The sequence below is a fragment of the Polyodon spathula genome, chromosome 16 (genome assembly GCF_017654505.1).
Source record: "Polyodon spathula isolate WHYD16114869_AA chromosome 16, ASM1765450v1, whole genome shotgun sequence".
Taxonomy (NCBI): Eukaryota; Metazoa; Chordata; class Actinopteri; order Acipenseriformes; family Polyodontidae; genus Polyodon; species Polyodon spathula.
The window spans coordinates 36353774-36378574 of NC_054549.1; the positions used below are offsets into that span (position 1 = coordinate 36353774).

Consider the following 24801-nt stretch of genomic DNA (forward strand, 5'->3'; position numbering starts at 1 on the left):
CCTGGATTGCCATGTTTATTAATATACCTTGCAATTCTTTACATTGCTCACCAATGTTTTAAGTATGATTTCATACACTTTGCTAAGCTTTTACTTTGGTAACTGATTTGCAAGTGAATTGTGATATTCTATTAAAATGCAGGGTCATTTCCTTTCTTATAGGTGGCAGATTGCTACATTAAGACCAAAAAGTTCCCCAAGTGAACGAGTCTCACTCATGTCTGCAATAGTAAGAATCAGCTATTTACTAATGTGATAAATAGTGTTGAAATGAATACACTGTACAGCAAGCAGGTGCTAGAATAAGAAATAGATTAAAATTCAGATAATACAGTATGTGGGGAATAAAAAATTAGCAGCAAGTGAAGTTTTCAAATATTAGAATGTTTTGTGGCGTCCGCATCCTGCAGTAAAAAAAAAAAAAAAAGCCCAGCTGTGAATGTTGTAGTATCAACACAGCATGACTGTGGGCTTTGGTAAACTATTGCCCTGAAACCACAGTTATCATTGGGCCATCCAATATGTGACTTAAATGACTGTGTCGTCATAGTAAATTGAATAAACCAAAGAAAAACAAGTCATAGATATGTATATGGGCAAATGAAGGAATAGGCGATTAGTGGAGGTTCTAAAATAGGAAATGAAGTCATATTTTGAATGGAATGCGATTCGCAGGGAGATCAACAGTACAATCAACAGAACTCTAGATATATCTAGATAGAGAAAACCCAAATGCATGTGTATTTTGGTCGTTCTTCATGTAATTCAGCGCAACATTACATTATGGTACATTTATGGGATGTATAAATCTCATTGTGTTATCTGTTCACGCTTTTCCTTTACAGGGAATAAACAAACAAAAATACATGTAAAGTTTTAGTTAGGCGTTGGTTTTTACACAAACCCTTATTTTTCTGATCTAAAATGGAAGCTCCACGGTTCACACCATCTGCTTTAACCAGCCTGGAAATGCTGATCCAGATGCTTTTCTGACAGTAACACCGGACAGGCAAGAGAGGCGTTTGCCGTGTTCCAAGTTCCAAGTGGGAACAGGCAGCATTGGCTGGGAGACAAGTTCTAGCACCACACATGAAATAGAATTTGTATAAATACATATCACGACCTTGCGCCGAATTACAGCCGAGGCTGTGGCTTTTATCCGGGAATCTGAGTAAAAAAAAATAAAAACTGAAAGATGAGTCAAATGTAAACCTGGTCATGGGAAGAGTTTAATAAGGGGACCAATTCATTTCAACAGTATGGACCAGTTTAAGTTTCATTCAGGTATTTAGTAGATTAACCCTCAAGGATAACATTAATCAGAAACAGCACCGTTTTAAGAATCTGTGGTTTTCTAATTTCTCAGAATGGCCCTTTCACAACGCAAAAAAAAAAAAAAATTACAATCAAAACAAAAACAAATCAAAGACACATAAGCTGCTCCTGCTGGTGAGTAATGACACAAGGAAGCTGTGTGCTTCATGTCCAACCCTCATAATTGAATTTGAAAGCACACCAGTAATTTAATGCACTAAAATCAACACAGTATACGTCAAACCGCCTGGGTACTGGGCAAGCAGCACCCATATGGGAAATTTGACAAGATTAGGGTTTTCTTCATTTTCCTCACTGCTAATTCAAACAGAGATAATTAGTTCAGAATCGTTCACAAAGCAGCAGTTCATTATTTAATAGGATGTATTATTAGTCAAAGAATACAAAAAAGGGGCAAAATTCAATTAACTTTTAGCAGGGGGAAGAAAAAAAAGCATTTTAGGAAAATCTAACTTCAAGCAGACGTGGATCACTTTTTATTTCAAGTCACTGTCGTTGACATGTTAATCAAAGTGAAATAACATTGCTCAACAGCTGCATTATTATATTATGTTAACTTTCCTAAAGGGTTTTTTCAGTACTAGAAATTAATAGAAATGCCATTTTTTTCTTTAATCCTTCACTTTGGGAGAAAAGTCACAACATGACCCAAAGAATGCCATTTTACCTATAACAACACATATAATAAATCTTAATGTAAAACTAAAATCCCCTTTTGACAGTAAACTGCACATTCTAGTTTAAGACTAACATGTTCTGTGCAACTGCATACATGAGTAAGCAATGGCGTAACTGATGACCAGGACAATCAGAGCAGATGGTTAACCACAGGACAAGAATAAGAGCCATTGATTTCGAAGCTCTTGACTTTTGATTTTCAGAAACTCCACAGGTAGTCTTCTGAGCTGCCAACTCACTGCACCCAAGTTATAATATGCATTGCGAGAAAAGAATGAATGGATAGTTGTGTCAGAAGGCTTTTTTACAGTGTGATGATAAATGATGATGTTAATAGGAGTAAATAGACAGTGTTTTTATAAAGTCGACCACTTTAATGCAGCATAGCTGTAAATCCAATGATAATATGCATGTGCAACTCGTTGGGTACAATAAAGGCAGCCTGACAACACAAATCCTATAGGTCAGTGGTGTCCAATCACGGTCCTGGAGGGCCACTCCATATATAATGAAGTACTTCAGGGTCTGGATGTATAATTGATTCACTTAAATACTTTAGAACACGGTTGGAACAAAGACCTGGAGTGGAAGGGCCAACTCTGGCCAGCCCTGCTGTAGATGCTGAATATGTCCATAGGGGTCGCCACCTGCACAGTACATGGTCAGGATGCTGATTCTGGGACAGTCTGCTGCTCTAGTTCAACACTTCCACTCTGTTCCCAGGTTAGCATGGCAGCTACAAGCAGATGTATTAACAGATCTTTTTTGTAGCACCCAGACAATGTACAGTCATGTGGGTTACACCCCTTGTGGTCATGTGGAGAATTCACAGGAAAGATGTATTGCTGCACTGCCAAGTTATGATCAACCCATATTTATTTACTCAAAATGATAAGAATGGGCCCTACAGAAGTTACATTCTACACCGTCTCTTTTCCATGAGCTGGTTTATGGTACAGTACCTGACCTATTTACTGTAGAATGGTTACAGATTCGAAAATCTGGATTTCAGTCAAACACACTTTTTATTTTAACAAAACGAATAATAGTCCCCCCCTATCTAGTCCATTACCAATGATTTCCAATCTACTAGCTGCATCCCCCTCTTCCCTCAAATCTTCTCTCTCCTAAGCCAAACTTTAGAGTTAGTGAACTCCGCAAGGCAGACATCGTATCCCAGACCTCACGGAGATCAAGAATAGAAGAGAATACCATTCCAGCTCATTTAAATGACAGATTTGGTCAGTCCTGAGGCGCTGCTGGATGAAAACCTTGAAATGATCTGTACTCCCTTCAGAAACAATTTTCAGTCTTTCCATCTACTAATAACACAGCCTGAAGCTACAGGTGTGCATTTGGGTTTATGCACGTTTTTTTTTTTTTTTTTTTTTTGAAAAATAAAACATTTATAACATTAGCATGTACAGTGTCAAATTTGCCTGACATTCAAACCTCAAAATTGCAAAACGGCATTCATTCTTCGTAAGCTTTGTCATTTTTTTTGTTTCATAGATTCAAAATACACTGTGCTATTATTATTATTATTATTATTATTATTATTATTATTATTATTATTATTATTGTGGCTTCAATGCTTATCACTGTTCTTCTCATCTCTCTTCCTGTTCCTGTCTAACATTCATATTATGGTATGCTAATAGTAGGGTTCATTATATTGTAATAGTAGTAGTATTATTAGTTGTATAATTATAATAATTATTATTATTATTATTATTATTATTATTATTATTATTTGTAGTAGTAGTAGTAGTATCATCATCATTATTTTGTTGTTGCTTAAGTTAAAGATTCAATAAATTAATAAATAGTTTTTAGACAATTGTTCAAATACATAAGTGCTCTTTCATTTTACCAACAGTAAAATGTTACACAGACAGGCATCCTCTTCACTTATGACATGTATATTACACAGATATTATGATGTTAATCCTTTGCGGTCCTATGTCGGACCAGGTCCAACATTACAATTTTCCCTTTCCACTCAGACACCATCAGAAAGACGTAAAGCACAGGTCACTAGTCGTTTTTTCTCCGGAAAAAGCAGAGAAGACCTTTCAATGGCCGGGTGAGACTGATAGCCGAATGAAGCAGAAAAAAGGGGCGTATCTGAACAGCACAGATAGCCCCTGCACCACAGAAATAACAAGGACACAAAGGAGATAATAGCTGCTTCCTCATTCGGCGCTCAAAGAATATCACAGACATCTGCAGAGCTTTTTGAGATGTTAGAGTAATAAAATAATGACTTGGATCGCATTATTGAGGACTTTGGTGATAAAACGAGTGATCAGGAGAGGATTTATCAGTATGCACGTCTATAAAGAGGTATGTGAAAAATACAGCGAACAAGGGGTGGGGCTTGGCTGGAGATGCAATACTGATCTCCTTTTGCCATTCAGTTCCTTTTAAACCTGTTTAAAAAAAGAAAGGTGTTGTAATCCAGCCTCTTTTTTTTACCAGTTTTTCTTGGGGAAATCGCACCACTTTGAAAGGGTTAATTCAGACCTGTTGTAATTGTTTTTTCTCCCCAAGGTCTTTTGGCTCTTAATTTACCTTCATCTCCACTTCGGTTCTTCATAATGTAGCCAACTATGCCGAGTGAAAACGGATTTTCTTTCCAGCTGGAATTCTACCTGCATATGATACAGCTAAGGAATGCTTCTAACTGATTCTACATGTTCACTCTTACCTCTGTCTCTGTCTATTACCAATGCAGATAGTATTAGTGTGTTAGTATTCTTATGTTTTGAAAAAAGAAGAAAAGTACTGGTACCTACAGTTTTGTTGGCATGGCCATTTATAGTACCATTGTAACTGGAAGCTTAACAGTGTGCAAAAGATCATCCATGCATGCTTTATAACATCATAGTCTGTCTTAAATACAAAAGTGAACAGGATGCTTGTCTGCTGGTAAAATTAAATATCACTTATATATTTAACAAGACTATATTAATTAATTAATTGATTCATTAATTAACGTGTTTTGTGCATTGTCATAATTCAACGGATTACCTGTAAAGTTATTCCCTATTGAATTTCCAGTCTGTCACATCGCCTCTGGAGTCCCAGTGCGTGCTCTGCAGTGTACCGGGAACATTTTAATTAAAACCACGTATGGAAACATTTCTTAACAGAAACTGCATTCTGCACATTTAACCACCAAAACTAAAACAGAGGTTTCCCCATGAAATGGCTAATACTATTTTACAAGCAAGCCAGCTTCTGTGTGCGCCAGGAGAATTGTCTGGCTGTTAAGTAACAGAGCGTTAACATTTGGGCTATGGGGTTTCACATGGGCTGCTGTTTCAATGAAAATCCACAGTCTACCATAAAGAAGTTATTGATGTTGAGCTGACATGTGACTTGATTAGCAAATGCCCTACTGCCTAACCTTTAGCAACTGTAGCCAAGTGTAAACCGCTGGTAATTATTGCTGTGCAGGGAAATTCAGATAAACTGGATTGTATTACTGTTGATTTATGTAGAATGTGATTGGACCCCAGTGGGTACTGAAGTCCCATAGGTGCACATTCCCAAAGAGTTAATAGCTATTCAGAATGGTACTGCATATCATCTAATATCCTCGGTTTCTAACTGCTACCTATATATATATATATATATATATATATATATATATATATATATATATATATATATATATATATATATATATATTATATTCTTGTTATAGTTTTTAGGCTTTACGATAGCATACTTTGAGTGCAACGCGGCATGACCAATTTGGCAAGATGTTAATCGTTTTATTCCGAGCATGCAGGACTACAATAAATGTTGCATATAAAAAAATAAATAATTAAAGATTACTTATAAATCCTGGGGTTTTACTTCCAGGAAAATCTAATTTTAGTCAGAATACAGAACGGAATGTTTTAAAACAGGAATATCACTTTGTAATCCTCAGACACAGCACTGGAAACCACTCAGACCTCGAGACACCTCAAGCTTCATGCTTGTACAACATTCATCAAGCAAGAGGCAACTTCCTCCTGAAAGCCACACTTATTAACTTTAGCTTTCCAGTTCTCGCTTTCCGGCAGATTCCTGCTCCCGCTGATAGCTAACTTGTTTCGGTGTTTCTAAGTGGTGTTTTGTAATCAGCTGTACCAGCAGCTCTGCACAAAGTACATCAGAGTTCTGCTTTCTAACGATCGCCCAATCAAGCTAGTGGGCAGTGCTGAGAAACACACATCAGAAGCACACACTCATTGTTCCCAGTCTACATGCAGTGATTGCTCAGGCATTGTTTCTGGTCACTGCATCATGGTAGGACTGAGCATCTTAATGTCAGAAGCAGTGGGGAAGCAAACGGCACTGTTACTTTAAAGGGCATGTAGATTCAGATCACAGACAGGCTCAATTACCAGCTTGCTGATCAGCCAGTCGTTGTGTTAGTAAGCAACAACAGTGCCATCTAGTGAACACCTACTCTGTGTTGTCATCAATTCACAGCAGGTGTTCACTAGATGGCGCTGGTGCTGAGTAACATAAGGACCGGCCTGGTCTATGGCTTGCAACTAGAACAGAAGAACAACTTCTGAACTCAGGCCTAAACAGCTTAAAAACACACTTCTCTGAATATTTAAAAACACTATTTGAGTAATTGCAGTCATTATGAAACAGTACAAAAAAACTAATCTTAAAAATGTAATTGGAAGCAATTTATTCTTTAACCTGACAACTTGCAATGAAAGCTGTACAAAGGAAGGCACAGCTAATGAGTTTCTAGCTGAGAGTTTTCATCTCACTGTTTTCCTTTTGCATTGTTTGGCTCAAATAAACTAACAGCAGTCTGAACTACAGTATGACCAAAAGCTACACAGTAAACAGCAGACATTATGCAGAGCAGTTTCTGTTAATTACTATATTCACAATGTCATAAGAGACTTATATGTCTAGCAAAAAACATATTTAGTTGTTATACATTATATTACATATAACTTAATGGAAAGCAGACTCCGTTCTCCCTCTTTCTCAAAAGAACATCAAAATCTGAAAGTCATTTTTTCCTTTAGGTTGTCAGCTGTATAGACCACCCAGCATAACTGTTCATGCTCTATGTATTTTTATGTATGAATGTGTACAGTTTGTTGTAGGGAAAAATGCATATATCAATGTTTTTGCCCACAGCCTGAGAAACATGTGAAAGTAAAACCACTTACTGACAGCAACAGAACTTTCCATTCATCTGTATTGTATTTGATAAAGACCCCCAACATATTCCTAAAACTGCGGCTGCAGTTCAATATGTACTTCAGCTGAACACATGGATTGTATCCATAACTTAATAGCACCCCTACTGTCAAAAAAAGAAAAGGTATATGTACAATGTGTATATAATAATAATAATAATAATAATAATAATAATAATAATAATAATAATTCCACAGCATGTTAACATTCTACTTGGAAATGCTGTTAAAGGCAATGATAGTGTCTTTATTTATTTTGTTTAATTTTTTCCCCCAAAATATGCTATTCTCATTTTCACAATTAGCTCAGATACGGTGCTTGTTGGTGAAGACAGAAGTGCCACACTTGACAGGTGGGATATTTCAAGTAATAGAGATTTCAAATAAAATCAGTACTTTAAAAAAAAGAAAATACTTCAAAGTAGGAAAGAAAAAAAAAAAAAACGTGTAGGTTTTAAAAACGTGAAACAAGTCCCTGTGTCCTATTGCAGCGGTGAACTCTATATAAACTTCAAATGTGACTGCTAACTGTTTTAGGACGTTTGAAATGTGTAGTATCATATTTAAATTGTGTTTTGTGTCTGGTTTAATTCACACCAGTTCACAATGCTCCATAGAGGACACAACAGAAGATTGCTATACGCAATGATTTTCATTTTTTGCAAGTTGTGCCAAGGACTGTTTTTTTTTAATGTAATTTCCAGACCTCTCTGCACTATGCTTAAAAGCAATTAACCATTTATTTATCTTTCTATCATTTCTGTGATTGGGCTTTAATTTTCCTGCCTTTCTGGAGCTGGGCTTCAAGGCTTAAAACTACATAGAGAGACCTTGGACGATCCCAGAGGATGCCATCATTTTGAACGAGAAGCATAAAGGAACATATTCTCCACATACGCTCTATAAGCTGAAGTCAATGTTGTGGTCATATAACAGAAAGCTGGCATAAAATACTGGCTTTTTTATGTTATTAACTTAACAGACTGCACATGGCACAGGAAGCCAAAAGCTACAGAAAATGTCTACTTGGGTTTGAAGCCTGTCTGCCTATCCAGTACACATTTGCCTGAGCTGATTCAAGCAATGAATATGAAGTGTGAAATTTGGGAGAGGTGTCAGTGCTGAAAACCTTCACAGTATGGTGTTTAGCTTGAAAATGGAAGGACCAAAAACAAACGCCTTTGAGGTTGTTATCGTATCGACCAGGTGCAAGTGCATTGCTTCTGCAGAACTGTCTTGGAGAAACAGAAGGAACGTTTAGGAATGTGTAAGAAAAACAGATGACAATACCTGCATTTCTTTAAAAAAAAAAAAAAAAAAAAAGATAATAATAACAAGGCAAAAAGTAAAACAAAAAGATGAAAGCAGCACTTTGTTTTTACCCACACCCGTTTCAAATGTACAAAACTATACCAGGCCAGAAGCGATTATGCTGTGGGGGCACAACATTAATGAAATGTGTCCTGTATGTAGTGTGGAATATACAACAATATTGGGTAAAACCAAGTTGCAAGAAATCATCTCCTGAGAGGTATGAGTTATTGGCTTTCACCATGGATATAATATCGTTCCTCATTCCGAAATGAGCTTTTAAGAAATTCAGTTTATCCACGTCTGGTGTTCATTTTGTGTATCGCCTTTTCTTTCTGCGCTGTCCTTTGGGCTCTTCACTACAGAGTGTTTAAAGTGAACATTTAGTGGGATGCAAGCACTGTAGAAATATTCTGAAGCATTCCTCTGAACACCTTGCCTTCTAGTCAAAGAATCTAGTCGATAAACAGCAAAACAGCAACTACATAGTTAGAAGCATCATTGGTCTGATAACTTTCTCAGGTAGAATGTGTTAGGCTGCGTCATCTACTTTATTTATTACCCCATATACTTTATTTATTTATTATTTATTATTATTATTATTATTATTATTATTATTATTATTATTATTATTAATAATAATAATAATAATAATAATAATAATAATAATAATAATAATAATAATAAACACCACCTATCTCCCTTCTACAATACTAAACATTTGACTCCTTGAGCACTGAAGCTGGACTGACTCAGATTACAAAATGATAACGTATGGAACGTTATTGCATATTAGTTAGCCTGTACATCCTTTCCACAAACCTCACATTCCTGCTACAGGCTGCTTTCCTGGCATAGAACATGACAAGGCTTTGAAAAGGCTTGAATTGATCTGCTTACCTGGGATGAAGAGGTGTTGAATAATGCAATTATACACCAGGGGTGGAATTCAGAGGATGTCGTTTCCCTCATTCAGGGGAGGTGAGCAAAACAGACAGATAAAGGTAGGTATGTCTTTTTTTTCCATCTGCAGGGTTTTCACGTAGGAACTGCGCTATGCGACAATCGAAAGCGATCGTCTTTCACCTACAGAATCGAGCCTGGGTGAAAGCGTGGAGGGTGTAGCAAGTTTGAAAGTCTCAGCTGAATCCTTCAAATTCCACAGATTCCTGCCCAGATTGAAAAAGAACTATACCCCCAACAATATGTTACGTTTGTCTTTGAGTATATAGAATTAAACAATGCCCAAGGGCTGAACTAACGTCTCACCCATGCTGAAGGTGGTTCCTTCTATGTTTGAATAGAGGTACGTCGGAAAGAACAGTGTTGCTAACCCTCACTGCCCTGTACTGTGGACAGATCAAGATATTCTAGGTATTAGGATCTTGAAACAGAGTATAGGCACTGGGCCACTAAACCTTTCACCTCTAAGTCCAACCAAGGTCTTTAAGAGATCAACAGACACTCTGAGTTTCTAAGATACGTTCTGCAAAGGTTCCAGGCAGCCACCAGATTAAAGAGGTGCTAAACTACCCTCTCACCCCCTCGGAGGGCAACCACGGCGGGATTGTGTGGGAGAGCCCTGTGGTCAGGCACGGCGTAATCTGACTGTTTTCAAATGAATTGCATTAGCTGTCAATTGCTAAACATTTTCCACACAACAAAGACACAGTTATCTCAAAGTCAGTCTGACCCAGAAATTCTTTGTTGGACATGCTGTCAGACCAGAGCTGCAAGATTTCATTACATCTGGCCTCTGAACAGCTCTTGGATTCAGGAGGGATCCCAGGTTGTCTGCAGACCATCAGCTGAATCTATAAAACAAGCCCTGGAAATCTTGGCATTTTGCTATAAAGCTTCAGGATAATTTACATCCATGAATATGGATTGGAATGGATTTCAATTTTATTTTGAAAAAGCACATGGGGATTTTTGGCACATTGGAGTCTTCTCACATTCGACTGGGGGCAAAAACCATACCGGCTGCATTTGCAGGAAACTCTCACTGACCTCCTTTAAAAAGAGTGAAAAAAGAGAATCCTATTCTACAGCAGTGTGAAATAGTAGGTTTTACTGTGAGCTAGAGTTATGCCATGGCTCAATATACACTCTACCATCTGCTGTGGATGGTACACAACACTTTGGGTGTACTTTAATAATCTAAACAGCCAAATAACTTAATATCCATCTTAATGACCTTCTGTGTATCATGTTTTACTGTATTTAGTAACTTTAACATGGTGGGGGTCAATAAATCAGACCAGCTGAAAAAAAAAGACTGCAGGAATAACATAAAGGGCAGCGTTATTCCTATCTGCAGCTGCTAAGATCATTCCTATAATAGTAATCATTGACGTGTGCTCGATCTGCAGTCCTGCGCAAGCCTCTCTGCATTTGCTCGATGTATGAACCCACCTGCAGCTGCTGCGAGTTGTCCGTCAGGCTGTCCTCTCGCTTGCGGGAGTCGTCCAGTAACTGTGCGCTCTTCTTCTTCTCCACCTCCTGGTTGTGCATCAGATTGGCCACCTTCTTGTTCTGGTCCTTCACTTGTCTGGGAACAGGGAAGAGCCGTTTTATTGCCTTGTTCTCCTCTCAGGACGGTTGTAAGAGATTCAATGTGCTGGATATTTAGTTACAGCATAATCTTTTTTTTTTTTTTCTTTTTATGGTGCCACTAAAAATTCAGTAAAGTTAAATAGCATCTTGCCCATCATTTCATTTATTTATTTATTAATTTTTTTAACGAGTAATTTAACTCTTCATGGTACACATTAGATATTTGATGTGACGCGCTCCCAAAATATAGTTCATGGCCCATAAAAGTTAGACTGCTGGAGAGAGTTCAAAGGATTTGTTTTTTAACAAAACAGAACTAATTGGCGGTGGTGCCTGTATATATTAAATATATGATTGGAAACAACCTGAGAGAAATTACAGCTAGTCTATAGAAAAGCTACAGCAGTCATTATTTTTGTATCAAACACATGAAGTTTCACTTAAGAATGAATGTCTGATGTGACTCTCTAGGACTACCCTTTGCTGTACACTTTAATACCCCTAACCAGGGAGGTTTTGCTATATTTCAATCACAGAATAAAGCACTGCGTGGGAAACTCTAAACCTTTACTACTTCGGATCAGATTGGACACACTTTAAAACTTGAAGGAATCTGACAAACAGCCCTGTAGCGTGACACACGTGATGCAAAGATAAGCCTTTTTATGTAACCACTTCTGAAACCCCATTTTCTCATAGGGTTTTCCTACGATAATATCAAAATATTCTGAAAAAGTACTGCAAAAATTCCCAGTTGGACATTAAGACCAAAAATAAATAAATAAATAAAAAGTCTGTTTTTGTTTTATCACTTTCATTATCTATTCATCACTTTAGTGGTGACCTGTGGGAAAAAGGTTCTGTTTTCACCAAGCACAGCTAGGCTAGAACGCATTTCCTGTGCGCACGGCTGCAGCGCGGATGAAATTCTAGTTGGAGAGCTTAGATATTAATTTCATTTATCCTTCTGTCTATTCCTTCCCTCAATCCCCAAATCCCTTCACTCCCACTCAGCTGCCCTGCCCAGCAGGGTGGGTATAAAAGATCTACAGGCTTTCCTTTTGCCCCCAAGCAACCTGACTGCCCAACGGTAGGAGGTAAAAGCAATGTAGACTACTGGGGGGTGCACAGCCCAGTTGTGGACTGGAGAAACGAATAACCTGATATGTTAAAAGTAGCTTGGAATGTTAACTTTCACCTGGGACTCTCTGTATGGAAGACATGAGCTTAACAGTATTAAAAATCAATGATGAGATGCACGCACGCACAAGATTCAGATCTGTTGTGGGGGAAGCATAGCAGTCAATGGGTAAGAAGCTTTAATTGCAATACTAATTTCCCTTCCCAAATGCTTAATTGCTTGCAAGAACTCTCAGGCTTTCTTATACTTCTTGTCTGAGATCTATAAATTGACTAGATAAAACAACACAGACAACATTAATTTTCGTGTTTCCTTGTTGGCTTCCTGATGCTATACCAGGGGATGAAACAAGTGCTTCAGATGAGGTGCCAAACAAGCCTACAGCCAGACTGCAACCCCCTATTTGTGATGTCCCCTTTGGATGTGGTCTTGCTATGATTCTGCTCACCTGGATTGCATCCAACCTGCCTGAATGAATTTACGTGTGTATGGTGCACAGAAGAGAAATAGAAGCGTGAGACTAAGGATTAAAACAAGAATGCCAGTGTACCTTTATATTCCCCAAACGGTTTACTCCTGTTTCTTGTGACTGCCCATTGAGTTAGCTGTTAAAAATACATTACTTCAAATGTGCATGCTAATATAAAAATACATCCTAAAGGCAGAGAAAAACAACAAAACTGTTGAATGGGTTTTACATAGAACAAATACAAAGTGGTTAGTCTGCTATAACATGGGAGGTTGTGTGCCATTAGTTTAGATTAGGAAATGTCTTATTTTTGGTCAATACTGTAATTCACTGCAAAGACTAATAATAATAATAATTTCACAATCTTGCAAAAATATGGTTGATATAAATAGGCTAACCTATTTACAGAATAAAAAGAAGTCTGCTCTGTATTTTATAACTTAAATCACCAGAAAAGCAAATAAGTGTGCAACATACGTATATATATATATATATATATTCTATATATATATATATATCTATATAAATATATATATATATAATATATTTTTATATATATATATATATTTGAATCGTTAGCAAATGATTCTGAAAGACAAATCATACGGGTTAGTCATGTCATCACAAACCTTAGGGACGATAGGTTCTTTATTGCTATCCAAGGACAATAAAAAAGGGTTTGGTATTCAAATTGAAGAGACAAAAGTTTATTCGGTGATAAGTGAAAAGGTGATGTGGTAATTGTCTTTTCGTCGGATAGGCATAAACGCAGCCTAACTCCGGATGCTAAACTGCCTCTACCTGACGGACAGAGGCGATGAATATTATCAGCATTCAATTTTAAAAGATCCTAAATATTATATATATATACACACACACACACACACACACACACACACACACACACACACACACACACACACACACACACACACACACACAAATTTAAATAAGTCTGCTTTAGAGGTGACGCACCAAAGATGACACCTTGGCGTTTGAACAATCCACTGTGTAGGTACACCAGCCTCCTTCAACGATTGCACAGTGACTACTGTCAAGCACACACACAACGCGCAACGCATGTGTGTGTGCACACACATACGACACAATCAAATGGTGCTTTTTTTTCTGATTTTACTCAACGCTTTAGACTATGTATTTAGACATTAAAAAAGTGACAAAAACCACACTGCTTTTCACAAAAGTTTAAGTGAATATTTACTTATCTGAAAAAATTTACAAGGGGGCGCATAATTTATTTAGTTAAAGCATGTTTTATTTTAACTAGAAGTAGAACTCACTGAAAATTAGTTACCATAAGCATTCACGCGTATCCGGAAGGGCCTCAAATGCACAAGCACAAGCACAACCCCCCCCCCCCCCTTACTCTATTCAATCCCTGTGCCTTCAGTTTTTGTCCAGAACAAGGCATCTCCTAAAATAAAGTTACAGAAGAAGGAAGGGCTGAGGAAAGAAGCCAGGATCAACTGTAAACATCCACTAAAGGTGTTGATAGGGGCACTGACAGAAACATTTCCAAACTAAAACTGAAAGACAGTGGCACTTCCTCACCAGCCTATAAATCCTTCTGCCGGCAGACAAATGCATGATCAAACTCCGATAAGAAAACCCACATCAACCTTTTGGTTGGGCTTGTCAAGGCAATCAAAAGATAACATTCTAACAAATGGATGCCAGTTGCTTAACCAAATAAATGCTGCAGACAAAGGACCAGTCATACATCACGAAGGTATACCTTTTATTTTTTTATTTTTTTATTAGAGTCATTTGAACTAAAGTGTATGCCTTACAAATCAGACAGCCTCTAGTCATTTCTAGATGTTGCTGAAAAATGACAGCAAACACTACAACACTGAGATTGTTCCCTACTAGTCTGGTTACTTTTGTAAGTTTGTATTTTGCTTGAGAAGAATGTGCACAAAGGAGGAGGCACAGTTTTAAACAATCAAACAAAAAAAAAGATTGTTTTAGATGAAAACATAATCTTCTGGCACAGCACAAGTGCATGCTGAAGTTAGGTATGTGCTGGGATGGATCATCTGTCATAAGTTAAGTCCAGTTATATATTACCTTATATATTACCTTATGGAATATTCCAGTCTAGCCATATTTTGTCAATAAAGTGCATGTCTTCTGGGTTAAATGCCCATAAATTTTGGGAACCAAATGTATGAAAAAATCATCTGATTTTAATTTTGCGACCACTACACTATATCCATGTACAGTATGTTGTTATTTCACCATGCAACCTCTCCCTTTAGCACTTGTATATTTGTACAGAGGAACACTGCACATGTTTTAGACGCAGTTCCTTCAGCCCTTCTAAATTGCATCACCAACTTTTCTCGTCTATCATCACTGCTGCCTGACACGTACAAGGCAGAGCACACAACAATCCAGCTCTCAAAGCAGAAAGAGGATGGTACAAAAGGTTATGATATTTATCATGAGCTGCCAATAGTAAAAAATACCTCATAAGGGAGATATATTACATTGTGCTTTTTTATTTCTTACTTCAATGACAATACAAACTAACTGTATTATCCCTTTAAAGAATCATCTGAAGCCTGCAACCATAAACCATGCAGAAAGAGCAAGTGACTGGCATCACATTGGCATGTTCGCTATAAAAAATAAACAAAACAATGTTAAAACGTTGTTTCTCAGGGAGCTGGGAATTATCTGGCCTGAAGATATTGGCAGAAAGGAGAGTCTCAATTAGCAATGTACTGCTCTTTCCTTCTTACTCTGCGACACGCTGCTTATTGAGAAAATGTCTCATTTAGAAAGCATGCCCCAGTCCCTTCACCATGTATGTGAATTCTCTGAAGTGGAGGATCCCAATCTTTGTGATTGAAACCAAGTGGGAGGCCATGACTAAAGTGTAGCAACAGGAATATGGCAACTATTGCCAAGACTGAACTTTTAAAAGAAACCCAAACCAGCTGTCCTTTTAGGCGAGCAATGCATTGCAGAAAGTTGAATTATAAAGGCATTTTCTGAACTTAATTATCTTCTGACAGTTATGCTTGCAATACCCCACGTACAAGAGACACCACTAAAAGAAACACTGGGAAAACTGCGACTCCTACCATACAGAGTAGGTAACTCCCCTGTACAAGGCAGAACACCTGTCCAACAACTTTACATCTGTGCTACCACTGCAATGTTTGTTTTTTTTTGTTTTTTTTATATCAAATGCAATCCGAAAATCTACAAGAGGCTTATAGAGCCTGTGTTAAAATGTTCGAGGAGATTCGTGAAAATTCAGTAACGTTATTGAGTTCCCTCGGGAGTATGGCGCGTGACAAACAAATACACCTGACACGGGCATAAGAATCCAGATTGCAGTTTCCTCAAATCCTTAGGAAACATCAGTGAGCCTGGTCCACCCATACAGCTACAGTAAACCTAAGCATTTTCTAGGCATTTCTGAAACTTGGCATCAAAGCTCAAACATTAACTCTAAACTTATTATCACATCGCGGGAAAAAATAACTGGAGCAACTAGAAAACTTAAGCCTGTCGTGCAGATAATAGCAAATCAGTTTTCCCACTGGTTCAGTATACAAATGCAATATGAATTTGTGTAATAATCCTTTATTAAGACAGTCAATATTTTAGTGGTGTTCCGGTAGCTTCAGATTCAGGACTACACCACTGAAAGTCAAGTGTAATTTGATGGATAACCAGCACAGGCAGAAAAGTAAGCCTAAACAGGAGAATGACACACTACACTGCCGACCCTTCTGCTCTTTCCTGCCGTTTCATATGGGTGCTGCGCCTCCAGCACGGAGCTGCTTACACCATCATCTCCACTTTAATTTTACATGAAGCACAAAGAAAACTTCAACATACTGTTTCAATGAATATTAATATCAGAAAAACAGAACAACTTCCTTTGCTACAGAGAACCCTTTTCTATTTATTTACAGGGCTGAAAGTAATGGAGTAAATAGAGACATAGGCTACTGTACTGCAGCTCTGCCAAAAAGAGTGTGTACACACCCAAAAAAAAAAAAAATTTAGAAAAGAAATAACAATAATTGATATATCTTATCAAATTAACTAAATGCCAAAAAGACAAAACTTCCTTTTTATTGGGAAAGAGTCCGTTTCAAAACCAAATTCATGGTGTCCATCAGGCTAAAAGACATTGCAAAATTTCTCACCAACCATAGGCTCAGTAAAGCTTTTAAAATCTATCTATGTTAAACTGAGAATTTTTTTATATATATAATTTATAGCTTTGTTACACTATAATCCAAAAAGTTTCCCTTCCAAAAAACAAGTATTGTTCTGCCAGAAACATCACATAAGCAGCCAAATTAGTTTTTTATCTTTAAAGAAAGATTAGTGCGGGGAAAAGGGATTATTATAGTATTTAAAACTTGGGAGAAAAAAATAACTTAAAGTTCATGTCACATGCAGTAGACATGCATCACCTAGAATTTTAGGGTTGAACATAATGTAGAACTTTTATTTATCAAGTAATCAAAGAAATTACAAAATGACATCGCAAAAATCTACAGGAAGCCATAATGGTAGTACAGTATTACATGTTAGATTTTGAAATGTCACATTTTTGAATGTACCAGTTTTCGCGTAGATTATATGGAAAACTATAAAGTAGTATGTCATTTCAACATGTTAACGTAACACTATTCAGCAAGTTTCATTCGAATTTATGAAGCAAAATGAGTTCATAATATAGGGTGATGCAACACGTTTGGCTTTAGATGTACATCTATATTTAACTGTATGTATTTAACCCTGAAGTGATTGTGTCTCTCAGCACTCACTGTAGAGCCCTTTTAAAATGTAAAGTTACAAGGAGAGCTGTAACCGCATTTCTCCAAGGAAATTATCTTAACCCTACAGCCATAGGCTGCCCTTGAAAATGTCAAGCTGCCACGTGTCCAGTCAACAGAAGGCTATTGGTTTCATTTGGAAGGCAATTTAGACCTCACACGATTCCTTTAGATAACCCTGACAGCTGTCATATTGCTATCCAACAGTTAAGGATGGTGGGAAATATATACAAAAAAAAACCTTGTGGGGAGTTAGGTGCACTAGCATTTCACCTCAACAAGAGGCCACAATTGAACGGGCATGGAGACTAAACCACTCGCTCCCTCCCTGAGAGGGTGGTCCAGACTGGGCAGTCTTTCAACAAGCTTGTGGGGCAATGTGGAGAAACTCAAAGTGTCAATGCTTGTGCTGTTCCTGCCTTGGGTTTCCCTTTCAAGAGTACCTAGTTTAATCACAAACACTGAAACAAGGCTGACCCAAAATAGAGATATACATTATTAAGAATAGTTTGATAATTCATAGGCAACTCACTGGATAACACTGCATTATGTTGATAAGATACATTATATATATATTTTTTTTTTAATGCAAGCCCAAGTACTGTATAGAGATGAAATAAACCAGCCACCTGAAACCCCCATAAAGCACTCAAAGAAAGTGTGAAATGTTCAAAGCCCAGGACGATCAAACTGGAGTTTGGGAAAGGATATCCCTAAACTATAAAAGAAGGAGGTATGCACCCTATATCCTCGAGCAGACATTAAACTATTAAACATGCCAAAGACCGCAATGTGGAAACATTCAACTGCTCAATCATCGCTAATAAAAGTCATTTTCAAATTTCCTCAAGTATCTTCGAAGAGGAGGAATCTCTACACAGGCTTCCAAAATAAGCCGGTCGAATTCACTTCTGGCCAAGAAAGCACTAGGGTGTTTCTCCAAAGCAAAAGTACAAAAAAGATCAACAAGCGGAAGAAACAGCTTTCTTTTTTTTTATTTTTTTGCGAATACAAATGGGGAATGTCCTTGCGATTACACAGCACAAACAATACCTGAGAGCGCTTCACCACAGGCTTCACTGTAGGTTATTTGTTTTTATTTTGGTACTACTTTACATTTTGTCTCTAATTACAGTGTATTTACATAGTAACCTTGTGCACTTAAAATAGTTTCAATGCATAGTTCAAGTTTTTGCACCCTAACCCTTCTCTGATACAATAGTGTACAGTACTTACACTATATTATGCAAAAAGATGTACACATTAAGTACACTGTAACTAAATAACTACTATTTAAATATGCAGTAATTAGAAGCACAATGTAAATGTTTACCTTTATTCTTAACATAATTTAAAGATTCATCCTAATACAAAAACATTTGACCCGTTATCAGCCCACCGATTAACCCTTCGCTTCACTGAAATCGCTACTTGAATTGGAAGGGTTTTTATTAGTTGCTACCCTTGTATTCCAAAAGGGCACAAGCCATTAAATTGAATTCTACAGCTGTAACTATTCAATTTAACATAGTAACCTGCTTTTATCAAGACCCCTCACCCCTAATAACAAATATAGAAGCCCAGTATTGGTTTGCTTTATTTGTTTATTTATGTATTTATTTATTTTGGCCTATTCTGATTTAAATCAAGTTTGCAGGTAATAAAACCTTATATTTAGACAGGGTTAGACATTTATTGTAATTTTGCAAAACAGGTTAAGAAACCAGTCCTTAATACACTCCTCCAAATATTTTATATTTTGTGAATCAAACCTATACGTCTCAAAGTAAAGCTTAATTTCCTGTAGCCTTTATATTAAGAAGAGCTATGAGAACAGCACCATTTCTTTAACTTGTGTTTTGATAAGAATATCATGTTTCTCAGAACTGAATGAATGAATTAATTTATGGATAGAATAATCTGATATCTGAGCAAACAAAATGAACTGCACGGTGAATAATTAGGAATGTCCTATTGGCCTGTGTTTGGACAGATGAGCCTAATTAATTCAAAAATACTAAAATAATAAAGCTTCCATTATGATCGGTTTATTTAGAAAAAGAGCTGGGGTAGAAGCGACTTATAGAACAAGAAGTAGTATTTTTTTCCCTTTCTTTCTTTCATTTTAAAATTAATAGCTAGAATGGCAGCTCCTCCCACCCCCCTACTTTTCACCTTTGTAATTAAATGGAACATTTCAGGGCTTATCATTAAACAAACAGTGAGACTTCAAGAATGACCGATATGATTCCTCAGCTATCACCCAGCTCCTTCCCCTTCCCTTCTCGTCGGCTGGAGAGGCAGGCATGCAAAGCTCTTGTCAGACTGTAATCTCCCCAGAGTTGAAACTCATCACATGGAACCCCCCACCCCCCCCCCCCCCCCCCCCCCCCCCCCCCCCCACCCAGTCACGATTTAGGGTGATGTGTAGTGTCGTTTCGTTAAAACTTTAGAAAAACTTTTTTCTTTTTCGCTTGGTGTACTGCATAGCCCTCTGCACAAATGCTACTCGCATGTACTAACTACACGCAGCACCATGCACATTAATGCTAGGGCACAGAGCAGTGGAAAGCATTCTGAAGCCGCATGCAGTACAATCACATCTGGTAAAAATCATGTCCTGGAATAAATACCACAGCATCCAATGTATCCCCCTACAACGATCGCATTGAGGTTTCCACCGTCATTTCTATGCTTTTAGTGGATATGAACTGTATGGTAACTATATAGTATTCCTTTTTTTAAATGTTATTTTTATAACATTATTATACAGAAAATTTACATAGGCTCTTCTATCAATAGTAACTTCACGGAAAAGGAAAACCCTTTAAAGCAAGTATGTCAGTAACATATAACCCTGCACTGCTACCAACACAACATCTGACAGATCAGCATCATGATAACGTAGATGAGCAAGCTGTGTTTGTGTTACTGTTAAAGTAATACCCATTGTATTCGCATGCGTACTGTACCTGGCAAACCCCACAGACATGCATACTGTATGAAGCTGTAATGTCAACAGGAATAAGGGTCACAGGAGTACAGGTCAGAGTTTGAGTTTTCATTAGGAAATCTAATTATCAAAAGCAAAAGTATAAAATAGTAGCAACACTGCTTTTATTTTTTCTGACACTGTTTTTCAAAAAGAGCCATTTCTAGTTCTGTATTGGAAACAAAAGCACTACTGAAATGTAACCTGGAGGGCCAATTAGATGTTCTGCAAAGCTTTATTTTATTTTTTTCCTCTCTCTCCATATCTTTGGCAGTTTTTTCACCAAACATAAATGAATGAAAGATTGTGTATTTGTTAAAAATCTGCTTTTCAATAGGTACAGTTTGATGATAGGTTTTTTTTTAGGTGTTTTTTTTTTTTTTATATAACACAGCGTACCACGGAATCATATTGTGTACAACATCTTATTGAGGGAGGCGGAGACAGAACACCAGAGAGACTGAGGACGGAACACCAGAGAAACTGATGGAGGCGGAGACGGAACACCAGAGACACTGAGGGAGGTGGAGACAGAACACCAGAGAGACAGAGGGAGGCGGAGACGGAACACCAGAGAGACAGAGGGAGGCGGAGACAGAACACCAGAGAGACTGACAGCAGGAGGGACTCACCTGGAAGCCAAGCTGGATGCAGGTAAGGAGAGAGCAGCAGGTTGGAGAGCAACCAGGAGTAGGAGGAGCATAAATGAGAAAGAAAAAGAAGAGGTTGAAGAAAAATAGAGGAGAAAAAATGTGAAGAGAGCAAGATTAGTTTGTATAGAAACCAAATACAACTCCTGTAAGCATCACACAATACTGCTCTGTACTAGACAACTTGCTGGGGTTTTTTCCCCCTCTCAAAAAGCATAATAAGCAGCCTTCAATTATATTTAATTTTATTTTCAGAGAATTAAATGTATTTTATTGACTTATTTATTTACTTACCATCTTTTTTTTTTTTTACAAACAGGTTTTGCTTTTTTTCTGTTACTTTATAACTATTTACATGAAAGCAACAACTTTTATTTTGTTCTTTAATTTAAAATGAGGGTTACTATTAAACTCAGTGATAATGATTATAATGATAATCTATTTTACAACCAGCTGAGACAACACATTCTAAAAGGGTGTTAGACACAACTTTCACACATATCTAAATGGCACAGGCAAAAATGGAAATAGTACAGAATGACCAGACATTCTGACCGCTCAAAAGGGTTACATTCAACTTCCCCTTTTTACTGATGTAACTGACTACTCAGGAAAGCCCACCGCAACGGGATTTTCAAGTTCGAGAAAAAATTATAAAGGGAAAAGCAGAAGAAAACTTTAAAGAAAAATGAATGAAGGAGGAAAAAATGGTATGAACCCAGATTCTGTAGATCTTGATTTGGGATTTTATTTAGGCTTCTGATTTTCGGTTTTAACTGCTAAAAACTGCTAAAACACCACTGATACCAAAAAAATGAAATTGTTGTATTGTCAATAAAAACTGGAAAAACGTGGTTACTCAATTCACCCCTTCCCCATTTAAAAAAAAAAAAAAACTACTACAAAAAAAACAATGCAAACTCCCTTTCCCCGTGCAGTTGGGCCCTCCCTCCTTCCTGACTTGTATCTGTCATTGATTCATTCTGAATACTTTAAACCCGCCCCAGCTACTGAGTGGCAGCACATTCCTACATTTCTATTGGAGACTCTGCTTGCAAGATTTAAAACAATATTACAAATAAAATGCATGTTTGTGGGATTTAAAGCTATATTACAGTTAAATACAATAAAACAGATTTGCAAACTGGATGCATTTAAAAAGTTAACTCAAATATCCACATGCAAGAATACATATTGTATAGTAATATATGACATGCAGTGCCAATTAGCCAATATACCAATTCTTCGGATGCCAGGTACAAGCTCTCCACAAATGGCTCAGACACACATTGGCGCACTTATAGTCACACAAATAGCTGTTACAGGCTATAGATTACTGTAGGCTTGCTGCACTGTGGCTCCTGATCACTGCTATGTAGACCCAACACCAGAAGGCTTTGATAAATGGAGGTTATCCCGCTCTCCTACCCTTCCCACATGAGGTAGGGAAACAATAAAGATAAACTGCTTCACTGGGGCTCATTTTTTTTTCATCCTTGCCACTGTCATTTTCACATCGGGTGGCCACACTCTTCACTCAAGTATAATAACGTACTATTTTAATGAAGAGGAATGGGCGTTTTTAAATCAGGAAGGGTTAACAGTGCTGTCGTTTTTTACGAAGATGAAAGAAGCTGCTGCAATCGTGCATTGCCTTATCTCATCTTGTATTTGCTTAGTCAGCATATGAACTGCTTTATACATATCAAGCAAATTAAGAGTGGCTCATGAATTACACACAGGAACTCGATAAGGACAGTTATTGAAGATCTCGTGTCAGCAAGGGTAATTTAAACCCTAAAATGTGTCCATTAATTCAGCAAGCTAACGGGCGCAAAGGGAGTACTGCTTCAAACTGCAGTGGCATAAACAATTCCAGTGGGCATATTAGAAACACCACAATATAACTGTGTGAAAACAGTATTTCACAAGTGTGTCATTTAATCTGCACTGCTGGGACCTACAAGACAAAATGCACAACAGCTTGAAAGGCTAAAGCTTGAGCATCAAGCTTTTTGAGATGGCATGTAATGTAATGAGTAAAATAAAAACAAAAGAACAGAATTGTTTTTGTTGCTTACATTTGATCATCTGCAAAATGTCTTTCACTGCTTAACTAGAAATATGAAATATTTCAGCTTTCATCTGTTAAAAGTACATAGAAAAACCTCTTTGATCTTTATTTTAAGAAATGGAACATCAAAATGATTTGTATATATTATAAATACATTGGCAACATCAGAAGAGTACATATATTTGGTGAAGAAAACAAACAGATTCACATGTGCACAAATGTGATACAAATCATTGTAATCGTTTTATTTAAAATCTGCACAAACACCTCTAAGCCAAGTTGAAACCAAAATGGGATCATCATCAAAGTAGACATTAAACCTGGTATTTTAGTGCTTAAATCATTCTGACAGTGCTTTAAGACGGGCTATTACCGAGTCATTAACTGGAATGTTTAAATAATAACGATGATCATAAAAAGAGCTGTAGTTTCTCAACGTATTTTACTATAACTACTGTTTTACCTGTTGTTTAATAACGTTTTCAGGGCACAAACCGTTGAAATAGCTGGCGCCCTAATTTGTGTGAAATCAAATTACCTCAAGTTCATCTACACAATAACTGATCTTGTTTTCAAAAGACAAAGTTTAAATCTGAAGTTTTAACCACTGTATATTAAAATCATAAAAAAGCTGAATGCAAGATCAAGCAAATGGTTTAATACACATTCTGTGACTATGTCCTGCTGATCTTTTGTGTTTTCAGGTTACTACATCATACATATGAAATGAACAAACTGGACACTGCATGGAGTAGCTCATCAGAGCTGGCAAACACGTAAGCACCCATACATGCTGCACAGCAGAGTCAACGACAGACACAGAGCAGCACAGAGACAGAGTGAGAGTGAAAGAGTGCATCACGGCAGCATGCCAGGGCAGAGCACTCACTTTCCCAAGAAATCCCACATCAGCCCCCCTATCTGCTGAGGGGCGGGCGACACAGACAGGTGCTGCTCAGAGTGTGCTCTGCCACTGGACACGGGGAGACAAACAGGGGAAAGAGAAGGCAAGGACAGATGGTAAGGTTGGACAGAAACACAGTTTGTTATACACACCGACACACAGACGCATTCACACATACAGACCACTACCTTACGAGCATGAAAAAGGATATTTTATATTATATAGACACACACACACATTCTCTTTTTAACATTTTTTTTTTCCGATTCAGAGCTGAGAGTGTACATTTCTTGGTTGTCAGTTTAATAACATATTGATTTGTATGCATCTTTACGAATTGGCTGATGTCCACTGGGATTTCTATACAGCTGTTTTATTAGGTGCAGCAGGGCGCCAAGAAAGCCCTGCTTTCTGAATTCTTGTTGGTAACCGGCAATCTTCCCGCAACAGAGGGTGTCAAAGGTTACCCAAGCAACACTAAATAAGTTTATTGTTCCCTAATTCCAAAAAAATTGTTTTTGTTTAACGCTGGAATTTCTTACATTTTTGGCAGTTTCTCCTTGACACTTGACTTGACCTGGCAGTTTTACACTTTATTCAGTGACAAGCAATGGATGCTTGCTATTAG

At 37.4% G+C, this 24801-nt stretch overlaps 1 protein-coding gene across 10 annotated transcripts in view; it reads right to left on the reverse strand.

Annotated features, from left to right (window-relative positions):
• Nucleotides 1-24801, reverse strand: part of LOC121329395 (ERC protein 2) — a 262968-nt gene that overhangs the window by 131011 nt on the left and 107156 nt on the right. For 6 of the 10 annotated variants that reach the window (XM_041274984.1, XM_041274986.1, XM_041274981.1 and 3 more), the window contains 2 exons: nucleotides 21178-21189; nucleotides 10971-11106 (listed from right to left, as the gene is read on the reverse strand). In XM_041274984.1, the coding sequence (XP_041130918.1) occupies nucleotides 10971-11106; nucleotides 21178-21189 (148 nt within the window). The remainder of the gene's footprint in view (nucleotides 1-10970; nucleotides 11107-21177; nucleotides 21190-24801) is intronic. The other 4 variants (XM_041274987.1, XM_041274985.1, XM_041274982.1 and 1 more) reach the window with 1 other exon arrangement.